At 38.8% G+C, this 20,321-nt stretch overlaps 2 protein-coding genes and 1 non-coding gene across 4 annotated transcripts; all 3 read left to right on the top strand.

The window, feature by feature from the left end:
• The first annotated feature begins 1,200 nt into the window (after positions 1-1,200).
• LOC104604929 (beta-amylase) lies at positions 1,201-4,604 on the top strand. Its single transcript, XM_010269509.3, is given in 8 exon segments — positions 1,201-1,763; positions 2,258-2,326; positions 2,452-2,850; positions 2,990-3,154; positions 3,288-3,551; positions 3,640-3,849; positions 3,951-4,190; positions 4,279-4,604. Coding segments are annotated over 8 exon segments (1,923 nt in total). The 5' UTR covers positions 1,201-1,394; the 3' UTR covers positions 4,486-4,604.
• A 146-nt stretch (positions 4,605-4,750) lies between these two features.
• Positions 4,751-19,319, top strand: LOC104604932 (SNF2 domain-containing protein CLASSY 1-like). 2 transcript variants are annotated; one of them, XM_088904236.1, is made up of 9 exons: positions 4,751-6,505; positions 6,737-6,839; positions 12,816-12,871; positions 13,675-13,864; positions 14,524-15,596; positions 15,700-15,818; positions 15,943-16,029; positions 16,135-16,370; positions 17,256-19,317. In XM_088904236.1, the coding sequence occupies exons 4-5, from the start codon at positions 13,718-13,720 to the stop codon at positions 15,088-15,090; spliced, it is 714 nt and encodes a 237-aa protein (XP_088760362.1). In that variant the 5' UTR covers positions 4,751-6,505; positions 6,737-6,839; positions 12,816-12,871; positions 13,675-13,717; the 3' UTR covers positions 15,091-15,596; positions 15,700-15,818; positions 15,943-16,029; positions 16,135-16,370; positions 17,256-19,317. The 2 variants fall into 2 exon arrangements, with proteins under 2 accessions (XP_088760362.1, XP_088760363.1); XM_088904237.1 differs by lacking the exon at positions 12,816-12,871 and having other exon boundaries at positions 17,256-19,319.
• LOC148803442 (U4 spliceosomal RNA) lies at positions 15,453-15,604 on the top strand. The gene has a single exon (XR_016081514.1). It is a non-coding gene; the product is annotated as a U4 spliceosomal RNA (small nuclear RNA).
• Positions 19,320-20,321: the final 1,002 nt, after the last annotated feature.

The following is a 20,321-nucleotide window of genomic DNA, read 5'->3' on the forward strand; positions in this document are numbered from 1 at the left end:
CTCATGGTGAGTTTTTGATAATTTCCCTTTAGGTTATTGGGAAAGTGCATCTTATTGGTTGTTTCAAAAATGACATAGAACAAAAAAACAAGAAATTTAAAAAAAATGAGAAAATTTCTTGACCGCTTTATTTTAATATATATATATATAGATATTTTTCTATAATAAATATTATAAATAATAAAAAACCAAAAAACTGACAAACCGAACCCACCAGCTTCAATTCGATTTCAGTTAACCCCGGTTCGGTTTCAAAAATTAGCCCGGTTCGGTAACCGAACCGTGAGCACCCTAGTGGCGGCCTTCGCACAGTTTATTGCAGCCATGTATCAGGAATATCTCTGCATGACAAATAGAGACATTCCCAATGCAGGTTTTGTAAAAGGCTGTGTGCATGCGAAGGGTGTAAACACGGTCGAAGCCGATCTCAAAATAGAGTTATCAACTAGACTCTCGTTCTTACCTCCCATCCGGCCATCCCTAACCCCTCGGCGGCCCTCAGGGGCTTAAGCAAATTGATTTGAAGCTCATAATCTTTTACATAACTGATAACACTCAAAAATAATAAACCCCAGAATGCTACTACTTCTCTTTCTCATTTCCTTGGGTCCAATCCAATGGGTGATATATGGAACCAGGAAAGTTGGAACCTCACCGGCTAATTCTCCATTGAGCAAATGGCTTGTACTATACTTCAATTCCAATTTGCCGAAAACTTGAGAATTGCAAGAATTTCTTCACGTGGCCGAATATCATCATGCCAGAGGTTTGTCTACTGATCATTTAAAGGGTCTGCACTCGCCAGACTCACCAATAACTCCACAGGCAAATATCTGGTAGGAAAAACAAAAGAATTGTTACTGAGGCCCACCACTCCATATCCATCTTTGATCTCCTTCGTGGGATTCTTGTTGTTTCTGTTTCCATTGTGTTCTTATGGTGATCTTTGATTCTTTTTTTTTTTACCCTCGCTCTTTTACAATTTACAGTCCTTGCAAAAGAAAAAGGATTTTCAAAGCTTGGACAAATAACAGATCACAGTAAAATATAACTTACGTGAAAGAAACGAAGACCACAAAATCACTCTAACATCAATGGACATGAACTAATGAAAGGAAAGCAAGAAATGGAATAGCTTCAAGAACTCTTGTTTGAGCAAATCAAGAAAAATACATGTTGATTTCCTGTTTATGATTGCAGTTTACTGATGGGTGTCTGTAAGAAAGTTAAGAACCTCCAATTTTTCTGTGGTTATCATCTTGGTTCATCCCTGTAAGAGTTAGAGGACAGCATTCAAAATCACAACATACCTACCATTCCATTTCATATTGCAAAACACACGAATGATTAGTAGGAACTAGGAAGGTAGAAACATATCTACAATAATATGCGCCATGCATTTTTCTGCTCTGTATTTTTCTTCCAGTCCTTTCTTCTTCTTACCTGAATACAAGTTTACAGTCTTCAATCAAAAACATCATGGAATACAGAATTATCACTCTGCTGAGAACGAAATAAGTTTTTCCACCATGATAAGCTTTGTATATTCAAATTTAGCTGGATGGGAGGAGAGAATTAGGCTTCAAGGAACGAAGTTAAATCATCTGAAAATTCGGGCCCTCAATCAGATCGAATGTAGGGGAGAATTTAGGCACGCTAACAAGCTCAGTCTTCCAAGTGGTCTCTCATTCAGCTACTTGAATAATGTTATCACTTCTAAAGTTGTGGCAACAGACGTGGTCAGTCCAGAACCAGAAGTTAAGGTAATATTCACTGCATAACCTTCTTGGGGGAGCATTTACAGCATTGCAAGCATCTATGTTCTGTAGTGCAACTACTGAAGAAACTTCTTCACCCTTTTAGACATGTTTATTGTCACTTTTGGACCACGCTAGCAGTTCAACTGGTACAGAAATTTGACAGTGAAATAACCATGACACCCATGTAATCCTTTTTTGGTAAAGAGAGAGAGAGAGAGAGTGAGAGAGAGATGTCTTTTATGCTTTTAGCTTTGGACATTCAGAGATGTCTGCTTAAGTAAATGCTCTTATTAGTAATCGAATGATATTTAATTAGTTAACCAACGGCCCTACCTGGGCCATATTAGAGTTCAACCAGGGCTTGAGAAGATAAGGGTGAACTAAAACAAGTAACCTAACCTTATAAAATCCCATGTTCAGCTAGAGTTGTATCTCCATTTTCATTCTCACAAGGAAACATTTTCAGTTCTCTCACACCAACCAAGAGAAAAATGCAGGCTCCAACCCCTCTCACTGGTAAAGAGAAGATGCTCTGCAACTATGTGCCCGTCTATGTGATGCTTCCTGTAAGTACCATTTAATTTGAAGTTTTGAACCATATTTCGCTTAACATTTTATGAACATTAGTCATGACTAACAATAAAATAACTTTCTTCTGTTATTATATTGGTGGTGGTGGTGGTGCAAACAGTTGGATGTTGTGACGGTTGATAATGTGCTAAGTGACACAGAGGGAATTGAGAAGCAGCTCAAGCAATTGAGAGCAGCAGGCGTGGATGGAGTGATGGTGGATGTATGGTGGGGGATCGTTGAGTCCAAGGGCCCTAAGCAATATGACTGGAGCGCTTACCGGAGTCTGTTCAGAATCATTCAACAATGTGAGTTGAAATCTCAAGCTATAATGTCATTCCACCAGTGTGGAGGAAACGTGGGAGATTTAGTCAACATTTCTCTTCCTCAATGGGTCCTTCACATCGGTGAATCAGATCCAGATATCTTCTATACTAACCAGTCTGGTACCAGGAACAAGGAGTATCTCACCATTGGCGTGGATAATCAATCCCTCTTTGACGGTTGAACAGCCGTGGAGGTTTGATTGACTAAGAACCCATTCTTACATTTCTCTTATTATATTCCACTTGACAGTACTTGAAGGAAAGAAATAGTGGCAAAAGCTTTTGGAAGTTAAGACTTTGTTGATATTGAAACATGGTTTGTGATTTGTTCAGGTTTATAGCGACTACATGAAGAGCTTTAGAAAGAACATGTCAGATTTCCTTGAGGCCGGGCTCTTTACAGATATTGAAGTGGGACTTGGTCCAAGTGGGGAGCTTAGATACCCTTCTTACCCACAAAACCAAGGATGGGTCTTTCCAGGCATTGGGGAATTTCAGGTCAGATCGATTCGTTGCTTTTCTTCTTCTCTGTCTCTTCCTGCTACTTCTTTTGAGTGGCAAAGAGGCTTGAATGGCAGGTATAATGCAAACGATTGAACAAAATGATTTAACAAAATTATGGGTATTGCAGTGCTATGACAAATATCTCAAATCAGAATTCAAGGAGGCTACAATAGAAGCAGGTCATCCAGAATGGAAATTGTCAGATAATGCAGGGACATATAATGACACACCTGAGTCTACAGAATTCTTTGGAACCAATGGGACCTATCTCACTGAGAAAGGGAAATTCTTCTTAACTTGGTATTCTAACATGTTACTAAAGCATGGAGATCAGATCCTTGATGAAGCCAATAAAGCTTTCCTAGGGTGTAAACTCAAGTTAGCAGCTAAAGTAAGTCTTTCCAAAATCCACTATAGACTGTGTACCTAATATTTGATTAGCACATGATGGGTGACTCCCTCTTTTGATGCTTAAACAGGTAGCTGGAATCCATTGGTGGTATAAAGCTGATAGCCATGCTGCAGAGCTTACCACTGGTTTCTACAACTTGGGCAGTCGTGATGGATACAGGCCCATAGCCAGGATGTTATCTAGGCATTTTGCAATTTTGAATTTCACATGTATTGAGATGAGAGACTCTGAACAAAGTGGCGGAGCTAAAAGTGGCCCTGAGGAACTTGTTCAGCAGGTTGATTTTCACTTTTTCAGAGCATAAACAAAAACTCAGGAAAGCATATTGTAGAACCAAGGTTGTGAGGTTGAAATTTCGATATATTTTCTGGGTTGCAGGTTTTTAGTGCAGGTTGGAGAGAGAACATTGATGTTGCGGGTGAGAATGCTCTTTCAAGATATGATAGGGAAGCTTATAATCAGATCCTAAAGAATGCCAGACCAAATGGGGTCAACAGAGATGGTCCGCCCAAACTGCGTATGGCTGCTATGACCTACCTCCGTCTATCAGATGATCTGCTGCAAGGGAAGAATTTCAAGATATTCAAGACATTTGTGAGGAAGATGCATGCCAACCAGGTAAGGAACTATGTGTAGAACTTTGGTCTTTGGATGTCTTATGCGCAATGAAAATCAATTTTGTGAACTGGGTTGATTTTCATTTCAGGACTACTGTCCAGACCCAGAGAAGTACTACCATCCCCTGGTTCCATTGCAGAGGTCAAAGCCAGAGATTCCAATTGAGGATCTTCTCAAGGCAACAGATCCAATGAAGCCATACCAATTTGATAAAGAAACAGATATGAGTGTTGGTGATTCCTTTGCCGATTGGTTGGACAATGTGATAGATAACATTTCATCAATTTTCCAGTGATTTATTATGCAGTAAAGAAATTCAAACCCAAGGAGCGCCATTTGAAAATGCTACAGAAACTAGACCCGAAGTTGCCTCTACTGTTTCATGGATCTACACTAATAAAAGTTCTTCACTTTACTCTTGTTTCTAGAATATAAACTCTTGGTAATACAATTAATCATCAGCAATGTTTTAAAACGTGGAGACAAGGCATTCCACTACCTAGAGGCGTGAGGCATAGTTCAGAACGCAAGAGGCATAAGCCTCCTAAGCACAAAGAGGTGTAAGGGGAGGAGAATAAAGAGGAAGGGGGATCTCATTTTTTATTTACTTTTAATAAAAATCTTTTATATTAATAAAAATAAAGATGTATAACATTAGTTGAAAGGGAGGGTCTTATCGAAGTGGAGGCAAAGGCATAAGCCTCTTAAAACACTGATCACCGGTAATGTATAACATTACCCTTCTCTAATGGGTGATCAGTGTTTTAAATTATGGGTCTTGTCGAACAAGATGTATAACATTAGTTTCCCCATTCTTCCTTTTAATCCCCAAAAAGAAAAGATTCTCTCTCTCTTTCTCTCTCTCTCTCTCTCTCTCTCTCTCTCTTGTTATTCATAAAATCTCAGATGGAACAGGAAGATTGTTCATAATTTAATTGTTTCCTCTACTATAGCTGGTCATGCATTGAAACCGAGATGGGCGGTTGATTTTCCATCAACTCAATGATGATTTTCCATAAGATCAGCAAGTGTGATCTTCCCACAATTGCCTATGTCTAGCCCGTCAAACTGGTTGTAGATCTGCAAGATATCTTTCTCTGTTATCTTCCCCATCTCCTTAAGCTTGTAGATAACGTACTCAGATTTGTTGGATGTACACAAGAAAGAAAAGAGTACAAAGTTTGAAGGGATAAGAAACCAAAATGTAAGAAAGAAATGGTCCTTGGTCAAAGCAAAATGGATGCAACAACCAAAGAAAATAGCTTGCTCCTTCTCTCCTGGTCAGAGTCAGAAAGCAACAGTTTTCAAAATACATGCAAGAGAACCCATTGAATGATACAAGGGTTGCACTTGTAGAATCAACAAACCACAAATATGTAAAGTAAATCACTTCTGCATAACAGCCCACATAATATTTTGATTACTAAGCAAACAGACCATAAGCACAGAAAGTAAACAATACATGCATTTGAGGCCTCATGTAGGGGCCAGTGTGTGTTCAGTTCTGGTTTTAATCACATGGTCCTGCCTAATGACTCAGATCTACACTTCTCAAAGAACCTGATTCAAATACAGGTTTACCATCCCATATGGGTAGTATGGGATAGCATTGTTAAATTACTTTAGCTTAGCAAGCCATGGCACTGTCAACCACCTTCCTTCAGGCATATTTACCAACTTGAGATTTGAGACTCATGTTTGCCATCCTAAAATGTAAAAAAGAGATCAAAGCACTAATTGTTTTATCAGATTATATGAGGATGGTATACTGCTTCAAGTAATAAAAGTGGAACCTCAATAAAGGACAGGACTTAAATATATATATATATATATATATATATATATATATATATATATATATATATTACATATATATGTATATATATATATATATTACATATATATGTATATATATATATATATTACATATATATGTATATATGTATGTATGTGGAGTGGTAACAGAAGAAAGGCCCAAAAACAAATATAGTCTTATTATTCAAAAGAAAGACTTTTCCTAAGCTAATGTGGGTCCTTCTGGAGTGGGGGGAGCATTTAGAGACAAAGATGGTAATATTATAGCACTGTGTTCAGGATCATTGTTGTTGGGGATTCTATCATTCTATCGTTCTATGAAGGCTGAACTCTATGCTGTTCTACAAGGAGTGAAACAGGGAAAAAGATATGAATTTGGATAGGATGATTGCCTTAGATGCTGCTAACCTTCAGTTGGTGGCAGTACAACTAGTCAAGGCAAAACTAGAAGTGATGTTTGGAAGAATTAGTGCTACTACCATTCCAGTGATGTTTGGAAGGTAATACGTTCAATCTGAACACAATTTATCCTAAGATAGGCTGATTCCATTTGATGCTTGCATATTGTGTTTTAAATCAGAACTTTGGAGGTTCCTAAAAGCTGTAATGGGAAAGCATTATGTTTTTAGGTTCCCCTCTTGACTTTGAGTAATATTCTAGAGCATCTAGATTTCTATAGAATGATGTTTGTGGAAAAAAACTCTTTAACTCTCCTCAACAATGAATTGCAGTTACAAAGATAGGACATCCTCGAGTCAGTTCTCACCAGATTTGTCAACGACCTTCAACCCAGTTGGCTTGCAGGAATTGCTGCTTGAATATTTCAAGAAAATGGTAAATTAATATGCATCCATTATACTCCCAGAGCTATTTCATCTCATGACTCTCATCACATTAACATAACCACTAGTCAAATTCTACAATTCACCTTAGTAGATACCGAAGAAGCTTACTTGTCATCTGTAATCAGGTTACTTAATGACACTTCCAGGATATATTACTTGAATGGGTTCATGAAAAGCATGCTTAAAGATTGAAGGGTAGCCCAGTTGGTGCATTGGATGAATTGTTCTAGCGGTGGTGCAGTTTCGAATCCTGTTGTCTAGGTTCTTGAATTTCTGATAGGCCTCATGCATATGTCTTACAATGCTTACAATTTTGTTTCTTCCCTATACTTCCACATTATTCTCTGCTGGTCAACTCCCTTCAATTTATAAATAACAGCAAAGCAGAGTGATTTAGACTTGATAATGGTCACATATGTAGAGACTTTTGGACTTTTTTTTTCTTTGGCCTTGAATATCAAGGAGTATATGCCTGAGATAGATTAACAATCTCTTCACTGTCTACCTGCTAATTACTGGCTGATAATTAATTAAATCATGGGATGTGGGTTATTCTCATTTCTCAATAAGTTCTCCTACTTAAGCCCTGTGCAGTTAGTGGTGAATTAATATATTTGTGGTGCACTTGCTTTTGTAGGTGTAGAGAACACTGATGTGGGCCCCACAGCTACGGTCCCACTGTGTTCGTAGGGTAGAAGGTGTTCTTGTCTTCCTAGGGTTAGCTATTGGTCATTTAGTTGTTATAGTTGCGTTATTTATTTCAGTCTTTTTGCTTTATTTGTTATGTAAAGACTAAGGGCAGATCTGCCCTTTCCATGTAATGAGCATAACCTATAAATATTAATTAAAGTGGCGGCGGCAGAACATTAAGCTTCTGCTCCTCCTTTTCAACTCTTGTGTTCTACTGCTTCTCCTCCCTCTTCCTCCTCTTTTCTCTTTACCTTCCTTCTTATTTTCAAACCTGAAATCCATTAAGGTTCAAGACTGATAACAGTCCTGAACTTCTACTTGGTATCAGAGCTAGGGTTTCTCATGTGAGTCTAGTCCAGCCGACCACATGAGAACCATCTAAGCTGGAAGCTGAGAAAGTAGAGTTCGTTTACTAGTTCTTGGAGATCTCCAGAGGATTAGCAGCTGTTTGAAGAATTGCCACAGTTGCAGCAAGTTGGTGATCAGGAAGAATCAGAGAAGGCTAGGGTTCGGGTAACCTTGGAAGGCAGCGAACAACATCCTATTGTAAGTTTTTTATTTTCTGAGAGAAGTACTATCAGAGAAGATAGGTTGGACCTATCTAGCAAGGGCGGCCGAACCACTCTTAGGGTTTTATCTTTCTATTCTCTAGGGTTTTGTCTTAAGCCTGCGGCAAACCCTAGTGCTGGACTGCACCTTGTGATCTAATACTACGACAAACCCTAATAGTTCTCAACATTGATCAGTTTTAGAGTTTTATATTAACCCTACTACAAACCTTATCCGTACGGTACTGTCTGGAGTGTACGACTGAGAGTTTACTTTTAGGACTTATTAAAACCCCTATTCGGCTTCAGCATATCAGATTGTTCTTCAAACTGTTTTTCAGTTTTCTTTTGGGGTTTCGACTAAGGGGGTGAAAACAGTTCGGACTGTTGCTGTTGTGTGTGGTTATTGATTCCAGATCAGTTTTATACCTGTTTCATGTACATCCACTGTGAGTACAGATTGGTTCTATACTGATTTTGTGATTGTGGTTGATAGTCCAAGTGCTGTTTTTAACTGTAGTAACCCTAATTTTGAGACTTCTGGTTCTTGACCGAAATGGAGTTTAAGAATCAAGCAGAAGGCAGTATTGGGAACAGCAATTATGTGGTATGTGGGCATTGTAAGAAACCCAAACACACAAAAGAAACATGTTGGAAGCTACATCCTTATTTGGTCCCGGCAAAGTTAAGAAGCAAGAAGGGTAACGTTGACGTGGCAGTGCATACTAATTCAGCATCCTCGTCTGGCACAAGAGGCACATTCTTAGAGACCTTAGCCGCAGTTCGGGCTGCTCTTATACAGTTGGAAGGGGAAGTTGGGAACTCAGCTCAGCCACCGCAGTCACCATTAGCCCCTGCCACATTTGCTTCTGCACATTCAGGTACTCGAGCCTCAGCCTGCCATGCCTCAGCTCCAGGTACCACTGAACCCTGTTGGGTAATAGATTCAGGTGCATCCGACCATATGACTAGCTTGCCTTCATTGTTTACCACTTATCATTTATCTTCTGGTAGGGATAAAGTATCTATTGCTGATGGCTCTCTTGTCCCCATTTCTAGCAAGGGTGACATCAAGCTATCAGATACCATCTCCTTGTCTTCTGTCTTACATGTCCCTAAACTTGATACTAACCTTCTTTCAGTCAGTAGTATTACCAAACACATGAACTGCTCAGTAACCTTCTTCCTTGACCGGTGTGTTTTTCAGGACCTAAAGACGAAGAAAGTGATTGAGACTGGCCGTGAGACGAATGGGATCTATCTGCTCGGGGAGAGTTCTTGTCGGAAAGAGTCAGGGGATAAGAAGTCACTTGTTTCCCAGAGTGTGAGTTCGGTTATGCTTTGGCATAACCGATTGGGTCATTTGTCTTTTCGGTCCTTAAGGAGTTTGTTTCCTAATTTGTTTGAGTCTGTTGAGTTGTCCCAATTGCAATGTAAAAGTTGTGAGTTTGCTAAACATTGTAGACACTCTTATTCATTGAGCAATAAAAGGAGCAATTGTCCTTTTGATCTTGTGCATACGGATGTTTGGGACCCATATCACATTCCTTCCATGGGTGGGTACAGATATTTTCTGTTATTTGTTGATGACCATACCCGTTTTTCTTGGGTTTATCTTATGCGTTCACGAGATGAGGTTCCCGCCCTAACCCAAAGCTTTCACCAAATGATCCTAACCCAGTTTGATGCCAAGATTAAAGTTATTAGATCTGATAATGCAAAGGAATACTTTGCTAAGCCATTGGCATCTTACCTTCTTACTCATGGGGTTATTCACCAGAGCACTTGCCCTCATGCACCTCAGCAGAATGGGGTTGTAGAAAGAAAGAATAGGCACATCTTGGAGGTGGCTAGAAGCATTATGTTTACCTCCAATGTCCCTATTCACTTCTGGGGTGATGCTATCCTCACGGCGGTATATCTTATTAATCGAGTTCCTTCCTGGGTTCTTGATATGTCATCTCCTTTTTCCCTTCTATACCCAGATGAGGAGTTGTTCACTGTTCCCCTCAAAACATTCGGTTGTACTTGTTTTGTTCAGCTGCTCGGTCCCCATCACTCCAAGTTCGAACCCAAGGCCTCCAAATGCATCTTTCTTGGTTATGCACAAACTCAAAAGGGTTATTGCTGCTACGATCCTATCTCGGGGAAGAAGTTTGTATCCATGGATGTCACTTTCTTTGAGGAGAAACCCTACTATTCTCGGGTCTCTCCTCAGGGGGAGAGTAGTGAGCGTGGAGATTTGGGTCCTTTTCTTCAAGGGGAGTGCAGTGAGGGCAGGGTTAATACTTTTGGAGCTGTTCCCTTACCTATTCCAGTGGGTGATGAGGGCTACAGTAGCGAGGGTGGTCAGGGGGATCGGGAGTTGAGAATCTATCACAGGCGATGCAGGCAGGTTGATCCCGATCATCAGCAGTCCCGGCCAGCTCCAACCTCTTCTACGGCTCCAAGTCCAGATATTACAGTCCCAGGGCCCATAGAGACTCATTCCATTGTTGCTACCTCACCCCCTGTAGATGACCTTGACCTTCCCATTGCCATCCATAAAGGAAAACGGCATTGCACCACATCTACAACCCACTGCATCTCCCAGTTTTTGTCCTATGATCGCCTATCTCCCTCCTACAGGTCCTATCTCACTTCCGTTGCTAATGTCCCTATTCCAAGAACAGTGCAAGAAGCCCTATCAGTCCCGGAGTGGAGAGGTGCAATGCAAGTTGAAATGGATGCCCTATTGAAAAATAATACCTGGGAGCTAGTTGACTTGCCCAAAGGAAAGAAACCAGTTGGATGCAGATGGGTATTTACTGTGAAGCACAATGCGGATGGTTCCATTGAGAGGTACAAAGCTCGGCTAGTTGCAAAAGGGTTCACTCAGACGTATGGTATAGATTACTTGGAGACATTTGCCCCGGTAGCCAAGATGACCACCATTCGGGTTCTATTATCTCTTGCAGCAAGGTACACTTGGCCTTTGTACCAAATGGATGTTAAAAATGCCTTCCTGAATGGGGACTTGCAGGAAGAGGTTTACATGTAGTTGCCTCCTGGATTCTATGATACAGAGGCAGGTAAGAAGGTCTGCCAGCTCAATAAGGCATTGTATGGTTTGAAGCAGTCACCTAGAGCTTGGTTCGACAGATTCAGACTAGCCCTTGGGAAGTTCGGTTATGTACAGGCCCAGTCAGATCATACACTGTTCATCAAGAGGGTGGAGTCCTCACTGACACTACTTGCAGTATATGTTGATGATATCGTGGTGACAGGAAATGATAGCCATGAGATTGAGTCCCTCAAACAACTCCTTCATCAAGAGTTTGAGGTGAAAGATCTGGGTACACTACGGTATTTTTTGGGTATTGAGGTTTTTAGATCTAAACAGGGGATCTTTGTCTCTCAGAGGAAATATGTTCTAGATTTGTTGGCTGAAACTGGAAAGCTGGGTGTCAAACCTGCAGATACACCCATTGAACAGAACCACAAGATTAGTGTAGAGAGTGGGGAGCTACTTGAAGACAAAGTTATGTTCCAGCGGTTAGTGAGAAAGCTTCTATATCTATGCCTCACTTGGCCAGATATCAGTTATGTAGTTAGTATTGTCAGTCAGTACATGCATTCTCCTAGAACCACGCACCTTCTAGCAGTAGAAAGAATACTAGCATACTTGAAGAGATGCCCGGGTAGAGGTATACTGTTCAAGAACAATAACCACATGAAGGTGGAAGTCTATGCGGATGCCGATTGGGTTGGGAGTGTTGATGACAGAAGGTCTACCTCTGGATATTGTGCTCTTGTGGGAGGTAACCTGGTCTCTTGGAGGAGTAAGAAACAGAGTGTTGTCTCCCGATCTAGTGCTGAAGCTGAGTACAGGTCAATGGCTAATGGAGTGGCTGAAATTCTTTGGCTGAGATCACTACTTGAGGAGTTGGGTATTGAGTATGAAAAGCCCCTGATGTTGTATTGTGATAATCAAGCGGTTATTAATATAGCACACATCCCGATGCAGCATGACAGAACTAAACACATTGAAGTTGATCGACACTTTGTACGAGAGAGGGTCTCATCACAAGAAGTGTGTCTCCCATACAGCACTTCCAACATGCAGTTGGCAGATATCCTCACCAAAGCTGTACCACGGAAGAAGCTAGAGGTGGATCTATCCAAGTTGGGAATGATAAACATTTATTCCCAACTTGAGGGGGAGTGTAGAGAACACTGATGTGGGCCCCACAGCTATGGTCCCACTGTGTTCGTAGGGTAGAAGGTGTTCTTGTCTTCCTAGGGTGTCATTTAGTTGTTACAGTTGTGTTATTTATTTCATGATAAACATTTATTCCCAACTTGAGGGGGAGTGTAGAGAACACTGATGTGGGCCCCACAGCTATGGTCCCACTGTGTTCGTAGGGTAGAAGGTGTTCTTGTCTTCCTAGGGTTAGCTATTGGTCATTTAGTTGTTACAGTTGTGTTATTTATTTCAATCTTTTTGCTTTATTTGTTATGTAAAGACTAAGGGCAGATCTGTCCTTTCCATGTAATGAGCATAACCTATAAATATTAATTAAAGTGGCGACGGCAAAACATTAAGCTTCTGCTCCTCCTTTTCAACTCTTGTGTTCTACTGCTTCTCCTCCCTCTTCCTCCTCTTTTCTCTTTACCTTCCTTCTTATTTTCGAACCTAAAATCCATTAAGATTCAAGATTGATAACAGTCCTGAACTTCTACTGTAGGATTGGGTGGATTGAGGAATCTCAAGGAATGGATCTTAGTGAGAATTTTCCAACAGGTACCAATTATATCAATGCCATCTCTTCTCATTTAAATAATTCATTAATTAAATGTTTCTTCAATTCCTATGTATATATAGTGGAAATGCTTTTATCGATTTATATATAAACCTTTGCCTCCACTATTTTTGGAGCCCTTTGTACCAATTCTTTAAAAGTTGGCAAAGACACTTCCTATCTATAAGTCTTGCTATGTAAATTTCAGGTTTATTATGGCCATAATGATAGCTGGGGCAACGATCTTCTTCAATAGGTATTCTTGTAGTATATATTGGAAGACTAGGCCCATTGTATTTACATCTATGTTTGGCAGAAACTATCTCAATGGTCTCACTATTGCTCATAGTATGCTGTTACATTCAAACATATATATATATATATATATATATATATATATATATATTGAAAAACTGTGACTTAAACACCACACATTGGTAAGTTTGCTTTGGAGTTTAGGTATTTCTTTGGATGTGTACTACTGTAGCTCATTATTTTTATAATGGACACTAGTATGTCAAACTAGAATATGTGCCATTACTATATATTGTGAATCTGTCATTTGAAGTGCGGATAGGATACCTTGGATTATTCCTTTTAGTTGAATAGTCATGTTTTAATATTCCCTCTAATGGAACAAGAAATACTGATCAAAGCTTGAGTGCACATTTTACAATTGTACTTCATTTCAGTTATTTCATCATAAAATTGTATGCCTATGAACATATTGCAATTTAGTGATGCAGTTAATTTATTTCCTCAAATTGCTTATTAAAATTCTGCAAACACAATTGTTGATTCTCAGCCTCTGAAGCGGAAGAGTGAAACAGAAGATTGTGAAGGCTTCCATGAGTGGACTACCAGTCCTGGATACACTGAAGTGGTTAACAGCCCCCTTCGTACACCAGTATCAGGAAAAGGGGGCAGGGTATACAGCAAGTCAAAGGTTCCAAAGCATAGCAAATCAGGGCCTCAAACCCCTGTGCCAAATGCAGGTGAGAAGTGTCTCTACAATGGTTTCTTTTTTGGCATTAATTCTCACTATGGTTTCTTTTTTGGCATTAAGTTGATTCAGTCCTTCATATGGTACTTTGGATTGCTCAAAGAAAATTGAAATCGAATGATTTTTTAGTTTCTCAGCTTTCAAAATCTCCTTGAGAAATAAAGCACTAAACTGGATGTGCATGTTTCTAGCACTTTTTTCCACTGTATCTTTGGTTGGTACTTGAGATACTGTTGCTGTAGACATTACCAATGAATTATATGATCAAATTTCTTGCTAGTAGCCTCAAGATACTTAAAGAATTAACTAAAATATAACTAATAAACTAATATTGTTATTAGGTGCTAGCAACAGGTAGGGAAATGGCAAAATGTTGCAACCAGTGATATCGTCTGTCATAACTAAATAGATAATAAACATAACTGAGTGTTATATTGTTCAATGATGACTAATTATTTCTTATTTTTATTTTCACCTGTGCATTTGTGAATTTTATTTGGATATGGAACATGATTTACATCTTTCTTTATATGTGCTTGATTTCAATAATGGTTTTGATGCCATAATATTGGTCCAGATGATTAACCCATTGAACAAGAGGGTTAGTCTTAGAATGATGTTTAATTTAAAGCAAATATTTTTCTCATGCAGGAATATGTTGATGCTAAGATAAGTTCAATTGAGAGGAAGCCCCATGACTCTGGTTGTGCATGCCGGTTTTATGTAATATGCTATAGAGCCCAAGAACATCACAGCATGGTGAGGATGACACTTGGGGAAGTAAAACTTGAAAATATTGGTATCTTACAAAAACTTCAGAGAAAACCTTCAGAAGATGTCTACTATCATTGGAGCTACTCTGAAGACTGGTCCTTCATGCGCAGAGCTATACTACATTGCGATCAGTTCTCTTCTGATATACCATGGCTACTGGTTGCATCCATTTGGAAAGGACTTGGATTTGATGTCAAAACAGTGCAAAATAAAATGGTCTATCAACTTCTTGATAGTGATCATGACATGTGTCCTCCAAGTTCCTTGAATAATGTAAAGACCATAAACTTCCAAATAGATAATGAAGTTATGAAACCCAGTAATATGAACTTTTCCCCTATTGTTCCTGTAAATACATTTGTTTTAAATGATCCTATGGATGTGGATCTTGTTCATGATATGAAAGAAGAAGATAAGCCTTTTCTCCATATATGGACTTGGTAGCAGGTTGCCAATGTGTGTATATGTTGAAAATATATAATTTGTGGATGTTTTTGAAGTTTTTTAACAGAGGTAGAATTGGAAACTTTGGCTGATTCCGATTCCAATTTCTAATTGAACCAAACAGTAAGAATCAGAATCCGATTCTGATTCCTGACTGAACCAAACAGATGTCAAGAATAAATGATTACGATTCCGATTCCGATTCCAATTCCAATTCCGGTCCTGTCCGCGAATGAAACGCACCCTAAAATTGAGAAATGAGAAGGAAGCAAATACGGCTGGACAAATCCCACATCGGATGTGAGATAAAGGTGAGTGGAGATCTGGTTCTATAAAATAGTGATAGGAAAAAAATACTATCCATCTTTGCGCTTGGGGCAATGACGCAGTCAATGAGGTATTAACCGAGGCGCGTCAATTGCTGGTTGAAAACTATTTCCAAACCCCCTCTTAGGCCTGGGCTTTCCCCTGGCCTCTGAGAATTTCTGGAAGGGTCCCATAATTGGGTAAGACCCTACAAGGCTTATCTCCAAAATGTTTTGATATTGCTTCGATTTGAATTATCCATTATATTACTAATGTTAGCTACTCATATCATCTCTTAAACAGGAGAATTGTAGATATTGATTTAGGAATGCTTTACATTGGTATTCCCTTAACTGGAATTTTGCCTACAGCAAATTTCTTGATCTAGCCAACAGATTTATTGTTCACTAGTGTAGAAAAAGGTAACGAATACAAATTTCTTGCTCTCACATTATAATCCTGGGTTTGTGTAGTTTCGTTTGCTAATTTCATATGAGTAAATCTCTATGAATTACAAGTTGAACCATCTGACTTTTGTCTTGACAGCTCAAAGATGCCGTGAATTTGCAGTCTTCTTCAGACTGAATCTTGTTATCAGGATACCACAGTACTTTCGCCAAGAAGTTATGAACCGTATGGTATTCTGTACAGTTCACTTGTTCATAATTATTCGACTCGGTTAAGGAAATTAGGGTAGTGGTGACTTGGTGGATTTGAATTGCTTGGAAATTGGAACAGGATCAGAGATGCCGAATTGGAGAAAAATTGCTCCGGTGATGGGACCAAGTGTTTAATGTCTGGAAGGACCTAGAAGAAAACCAAAGAAGAATGACATCGTCGAACTTGCTCATGTCAACCTACCCAACTGGGAATAGAATCGTCAACTGGATAATTGGGATTTGGGAGTGGAACGACTACCTCCAGATTCAATATGGACCAGAATACTACTGTTTGAGTACTGAAACTTTAGCAAGGTTTGACAGAATTACCGCAAACTTTTAAATTTCATTTGTTTAACTTGAAGTTTTAGACAAACCTGCCACTAACACCCTACATTTAATCAAGTTCGAAATTCAAATCACTCAATTATATTGTTTATGATAAGATACGAACCCAGGTCCAGGTCTGTTAACATTCAACTATCAATCATCTGGAAAGCAAACCTCACCCCCGTCACACACTTCATTTCCAACGTGATCTTCAAATTCTTTTTTAAATACATTTTGGTAGCACAGACCTTTCACATACATCACATAGGCTATTAAGGCTGCATTTGGCGGTACGATGAATAAAGCCTTACCTTCTTACAGTTCAAATCTGCGCCCCACCGCCTCTCACCCCACAAACGCCCATTACACCGAGCGTCCGCCACCTATCCATTCGCACGCGGTCAGCATTCCCGCGTGTGGGACTAACAGGACGTCCGTTAGTTTGACCAGTTAATTTCAAAATTAGTTTAAAACCCTCATTTCTAATTCCCGCTCCCTCGTATTTGAATTGGCCGTCCTCTGACCCCGTTCTTCTCCCCTCCACCTGAGATAGGATCCAACTCCTCCGGCACCAGCGACCACTCTGGCAACCAATCCAGTGACACCCACTGCTAGTATTTTAACCCACCACCACCCCCACTCTCTCTCTCTCTCAGTCACCAAAGAAGAAGAAGAAGAATCAAAGAGGAAATTATTAAAAATTTGAAAAAAAGCTCAGAGGTTTTAAGTTCAAAATCTACATGTCTGTACCACAAACAAGTCTGTCGTTGTAGATGGCCAGTGGTTTCTCTGATTTGAAATGAGAAAATAAAATATTAAAGAATAGAGGTTTCTTTGATTTGAAATGAAAAAACAAAATGAATTTTGTAGATTACCTGCAAAGATGAACTGGCCGGAGCGGTCGCGGATGCCGAAGAAAGAGTTGGATCCGAGCTCGGGTGGAAGGGAGAAGAATGGGAGTCAGGTGACGACAGTTCAAGCACAAGTAATCAGTTGAGGGGGCAGGAATGTAGAAATAAGAGTTTTGGGCTAATTTGGATGCAAATGGGACAAACTAACGGCCATCCTATTAACCCCACACGTGGGAATGATGACCGCGTGCGAATGAATAGGTAGCAGGCACTCGGTGTGTGAGGCGTTTGTGGGGCAAGAGACAGTGGGGCACTGATTTCCCGGACGATCTACGAATATCAACAGTTGCGTTCATAACAGCTTAAAAAAAACTGAGTATCATGCATATATTTGTTAGGATTATCTAACACTTGATATTTTACACGTAACCTTTGAAATCAATATTTTAATCTCTTATATTTGAACCCAATCCATATATAGTACGTAGGCACGTACACAACCAAGCTATTTCAATGCTGCAATGTTAACCGATCAGGTTAGCACACTTCACCATAAAGTTAAACCCAATCTGACTGATCTGACCATAACCAAATAGGGTCAGGTGAGTGCAGATTTGCTACTTGACCCGACCTGACATCCTTGATCAGGTCCATGTTACCTTAATTTTTTGAGATTTTTGGACTGCACTCCTCAGAAATCTTTTTTGCAGCCCCTCTTGATCTATTAGTAGTTCCCTATAAATTGCATTCCTAGGTAGAGGTAGGATTTCTCAAGATTGGACTGAATCATAAAAACCCCTAATTTTTTTAAGGGAAAAGTATGAACAGGCCCTATTCAGAATTCTGAATTCCAACCCAGCTATAGTAGAATCCAAAAATATATATAACTCCACTTTTTGAAAAGTTAGGACAGATTCTCACACCACGTAGGAGTTATTGTTTTGACTAATTTTGTGTGAAGCCAATATTGTTTCAATGTAGTCTCCCATGTTTTTTGAAAAGACAAAGACTAAAATGCCCTTATTACAAAACAACTCATTCGAAGAAAATGTTTGAAGAAAATGCAATCTCATCCTGATAAGTGTTTACCTAGTTTGCACATATAGCCCATATGTGTCAAATGGCCCTTAAGAATTTTGAATTCTTCAAAATAAAACTTTTCAAAACCCAATTTCCCCTTTAAAAAACAAATACTAAAATTCCCTTATTACAAAACATGACTCATTCGAATGGGCCATCCATTCGAACCAGACGGTTGGACCATTGACCTAAAAACCGGTGGCAAGAACAGTTCTGTTTCTAACTCATTTTTTAAAACGTTGCTTTCTATCTTAGTATGAATTTATCAATTTAGCAAAATAGAAGAGATTTACTTGATTTTTATTATGGGATGACTTTCATGTTATAAGTTGCATATTGATTACTTCAATATTGGTCCTGAAGTCTTGAATGCCCAAATTGCCAACCAAGTGGAAATTTACAAAGATGGATCTAAGATATTGGCTAAGCTCATTGGTATTAGTAATTTTATTTTCATTTTAATTTCTTTTTGTAACATAATAGTTTGTTTTTATCATATAAAGTGATGGTTATTGTCTATTCACATTAGCCTTGAATGCCCCATTTGCTAAGTTCTCTTTACATTCCATTTGGCAACAACAAATTATATTTGCCAACTTAATAAAACTTTACAAAGTTGGAATTATGAGAATAATTAGAAGTGCAGGGACATATGACAGTTTATTTTTTGTTTAATAATAAATCAAAAATATATTAGACATAACTGTGTTAGTTACACTTTGATTGCTCTCCCATAATGATTGTATATGAATTCAATATTATACTGGTAAAAATTTACTTATATGGATTGAAGATGTTGGCTAAATTCATTGGTGTATGTTTCATAGCAATTAATTCAAGGACAATGACATAAAATATTAATTATGGTGTTCTCACTTCTCCTTAATGGCCATTTGGCAATACGAATCCATATCAACCAACTTGGTAAAAATTTACCAAGATGGAATTAACATGTTAATTTTAAATCTAAAGACATGCAAAAACCATTATAGAAGTATAATATTGTTTGGTAATGGAAAAAATATATACTAGGTAATAGGTATGGTGGTGTTATATTTTGGTTATCCTCCTATAATGACATTATATACCCTAATTGCTAACTTGGTAAAATTTTATCAAGATGGGTCTAGGGTGTTGGCTAAGTTCATTGTGCAGAACATAACCATCCTCATTTTGATAAAATGTTTCATTGCAATCAAGTCAAGGACAGTGACATACTAGCACTGGTTATCGTGTGCACCATCTCCTTAAGGGCCATTTAGAAAATATGAGCTTATATGTGCCAATTTAAAGCCCATTTGGAAAGTCTTTTTAAAAAGATCTTGTAATTTTGACAGTCAAAAGACGTATTGAACCTTTGACATAAAATCTAGGAAGCCCAAAGACTGTTTGGCATATGCACATCTTTCCGTGCGTTGTTCCACATCTTTCCACACGAGATTAAAACATGAAAGATGTGACAAGCTTCATTTGAAGCTTTCCAAAATCAGCCCAAAATGAGCTTCTTGCGTCTTTTCGACATCTCGTCTTTTGGCAACTAGGTCTTCCATATGCCAAACAAAAATTGACCAACTTTCGATCTTCCAAACTTGTAAATAGCCGAAAGACCGCACAAAAAGACATGCCAAACAGGCCCTTAGTAAAATTTTACAAAGATGAGATTAAAGGGTTAATTTCAAATTTGAAAACATAATACAAAAACTATCACAAATGTATAGTATTGTTTTATCACAATTAACTTAAAGACAATGATATAATAATATTGATTATTGTGTATACATCATCTCCTTAATGACCATTTGGCATATGTGGATTATATGTGCCAACTTGATAAACATTTACCAAGATGAGATTGAATTTTCTTATTTGAATGAATCATTTTCTAATAAAGGCATTTTAGTCCTATTTCAAAAGAAAATGGGAGACTTGACATTGAAGCAATGTTGGCCTAACACCAAATCAGTCAACATAATAATTCCTACCTTGTGTGGGAATCTGTCCTAAC

The sequence above is a fragment of the Nelumbo nucifera genome, chromosome 1 (assembly GCF_055504915.1).
Source record: "Nelumbo nucifera cultivar China Antique chromosome 1, China Antique-T2T, whole genome shotgun sequence".
Classification (NCBI taxonomy): Eukaryota; Viridiplantae; Streptophyta; class Magnoliopsida; order Proteales; family Nelumbonaceae; genus Nelumbo; species Nelumbo nucifera.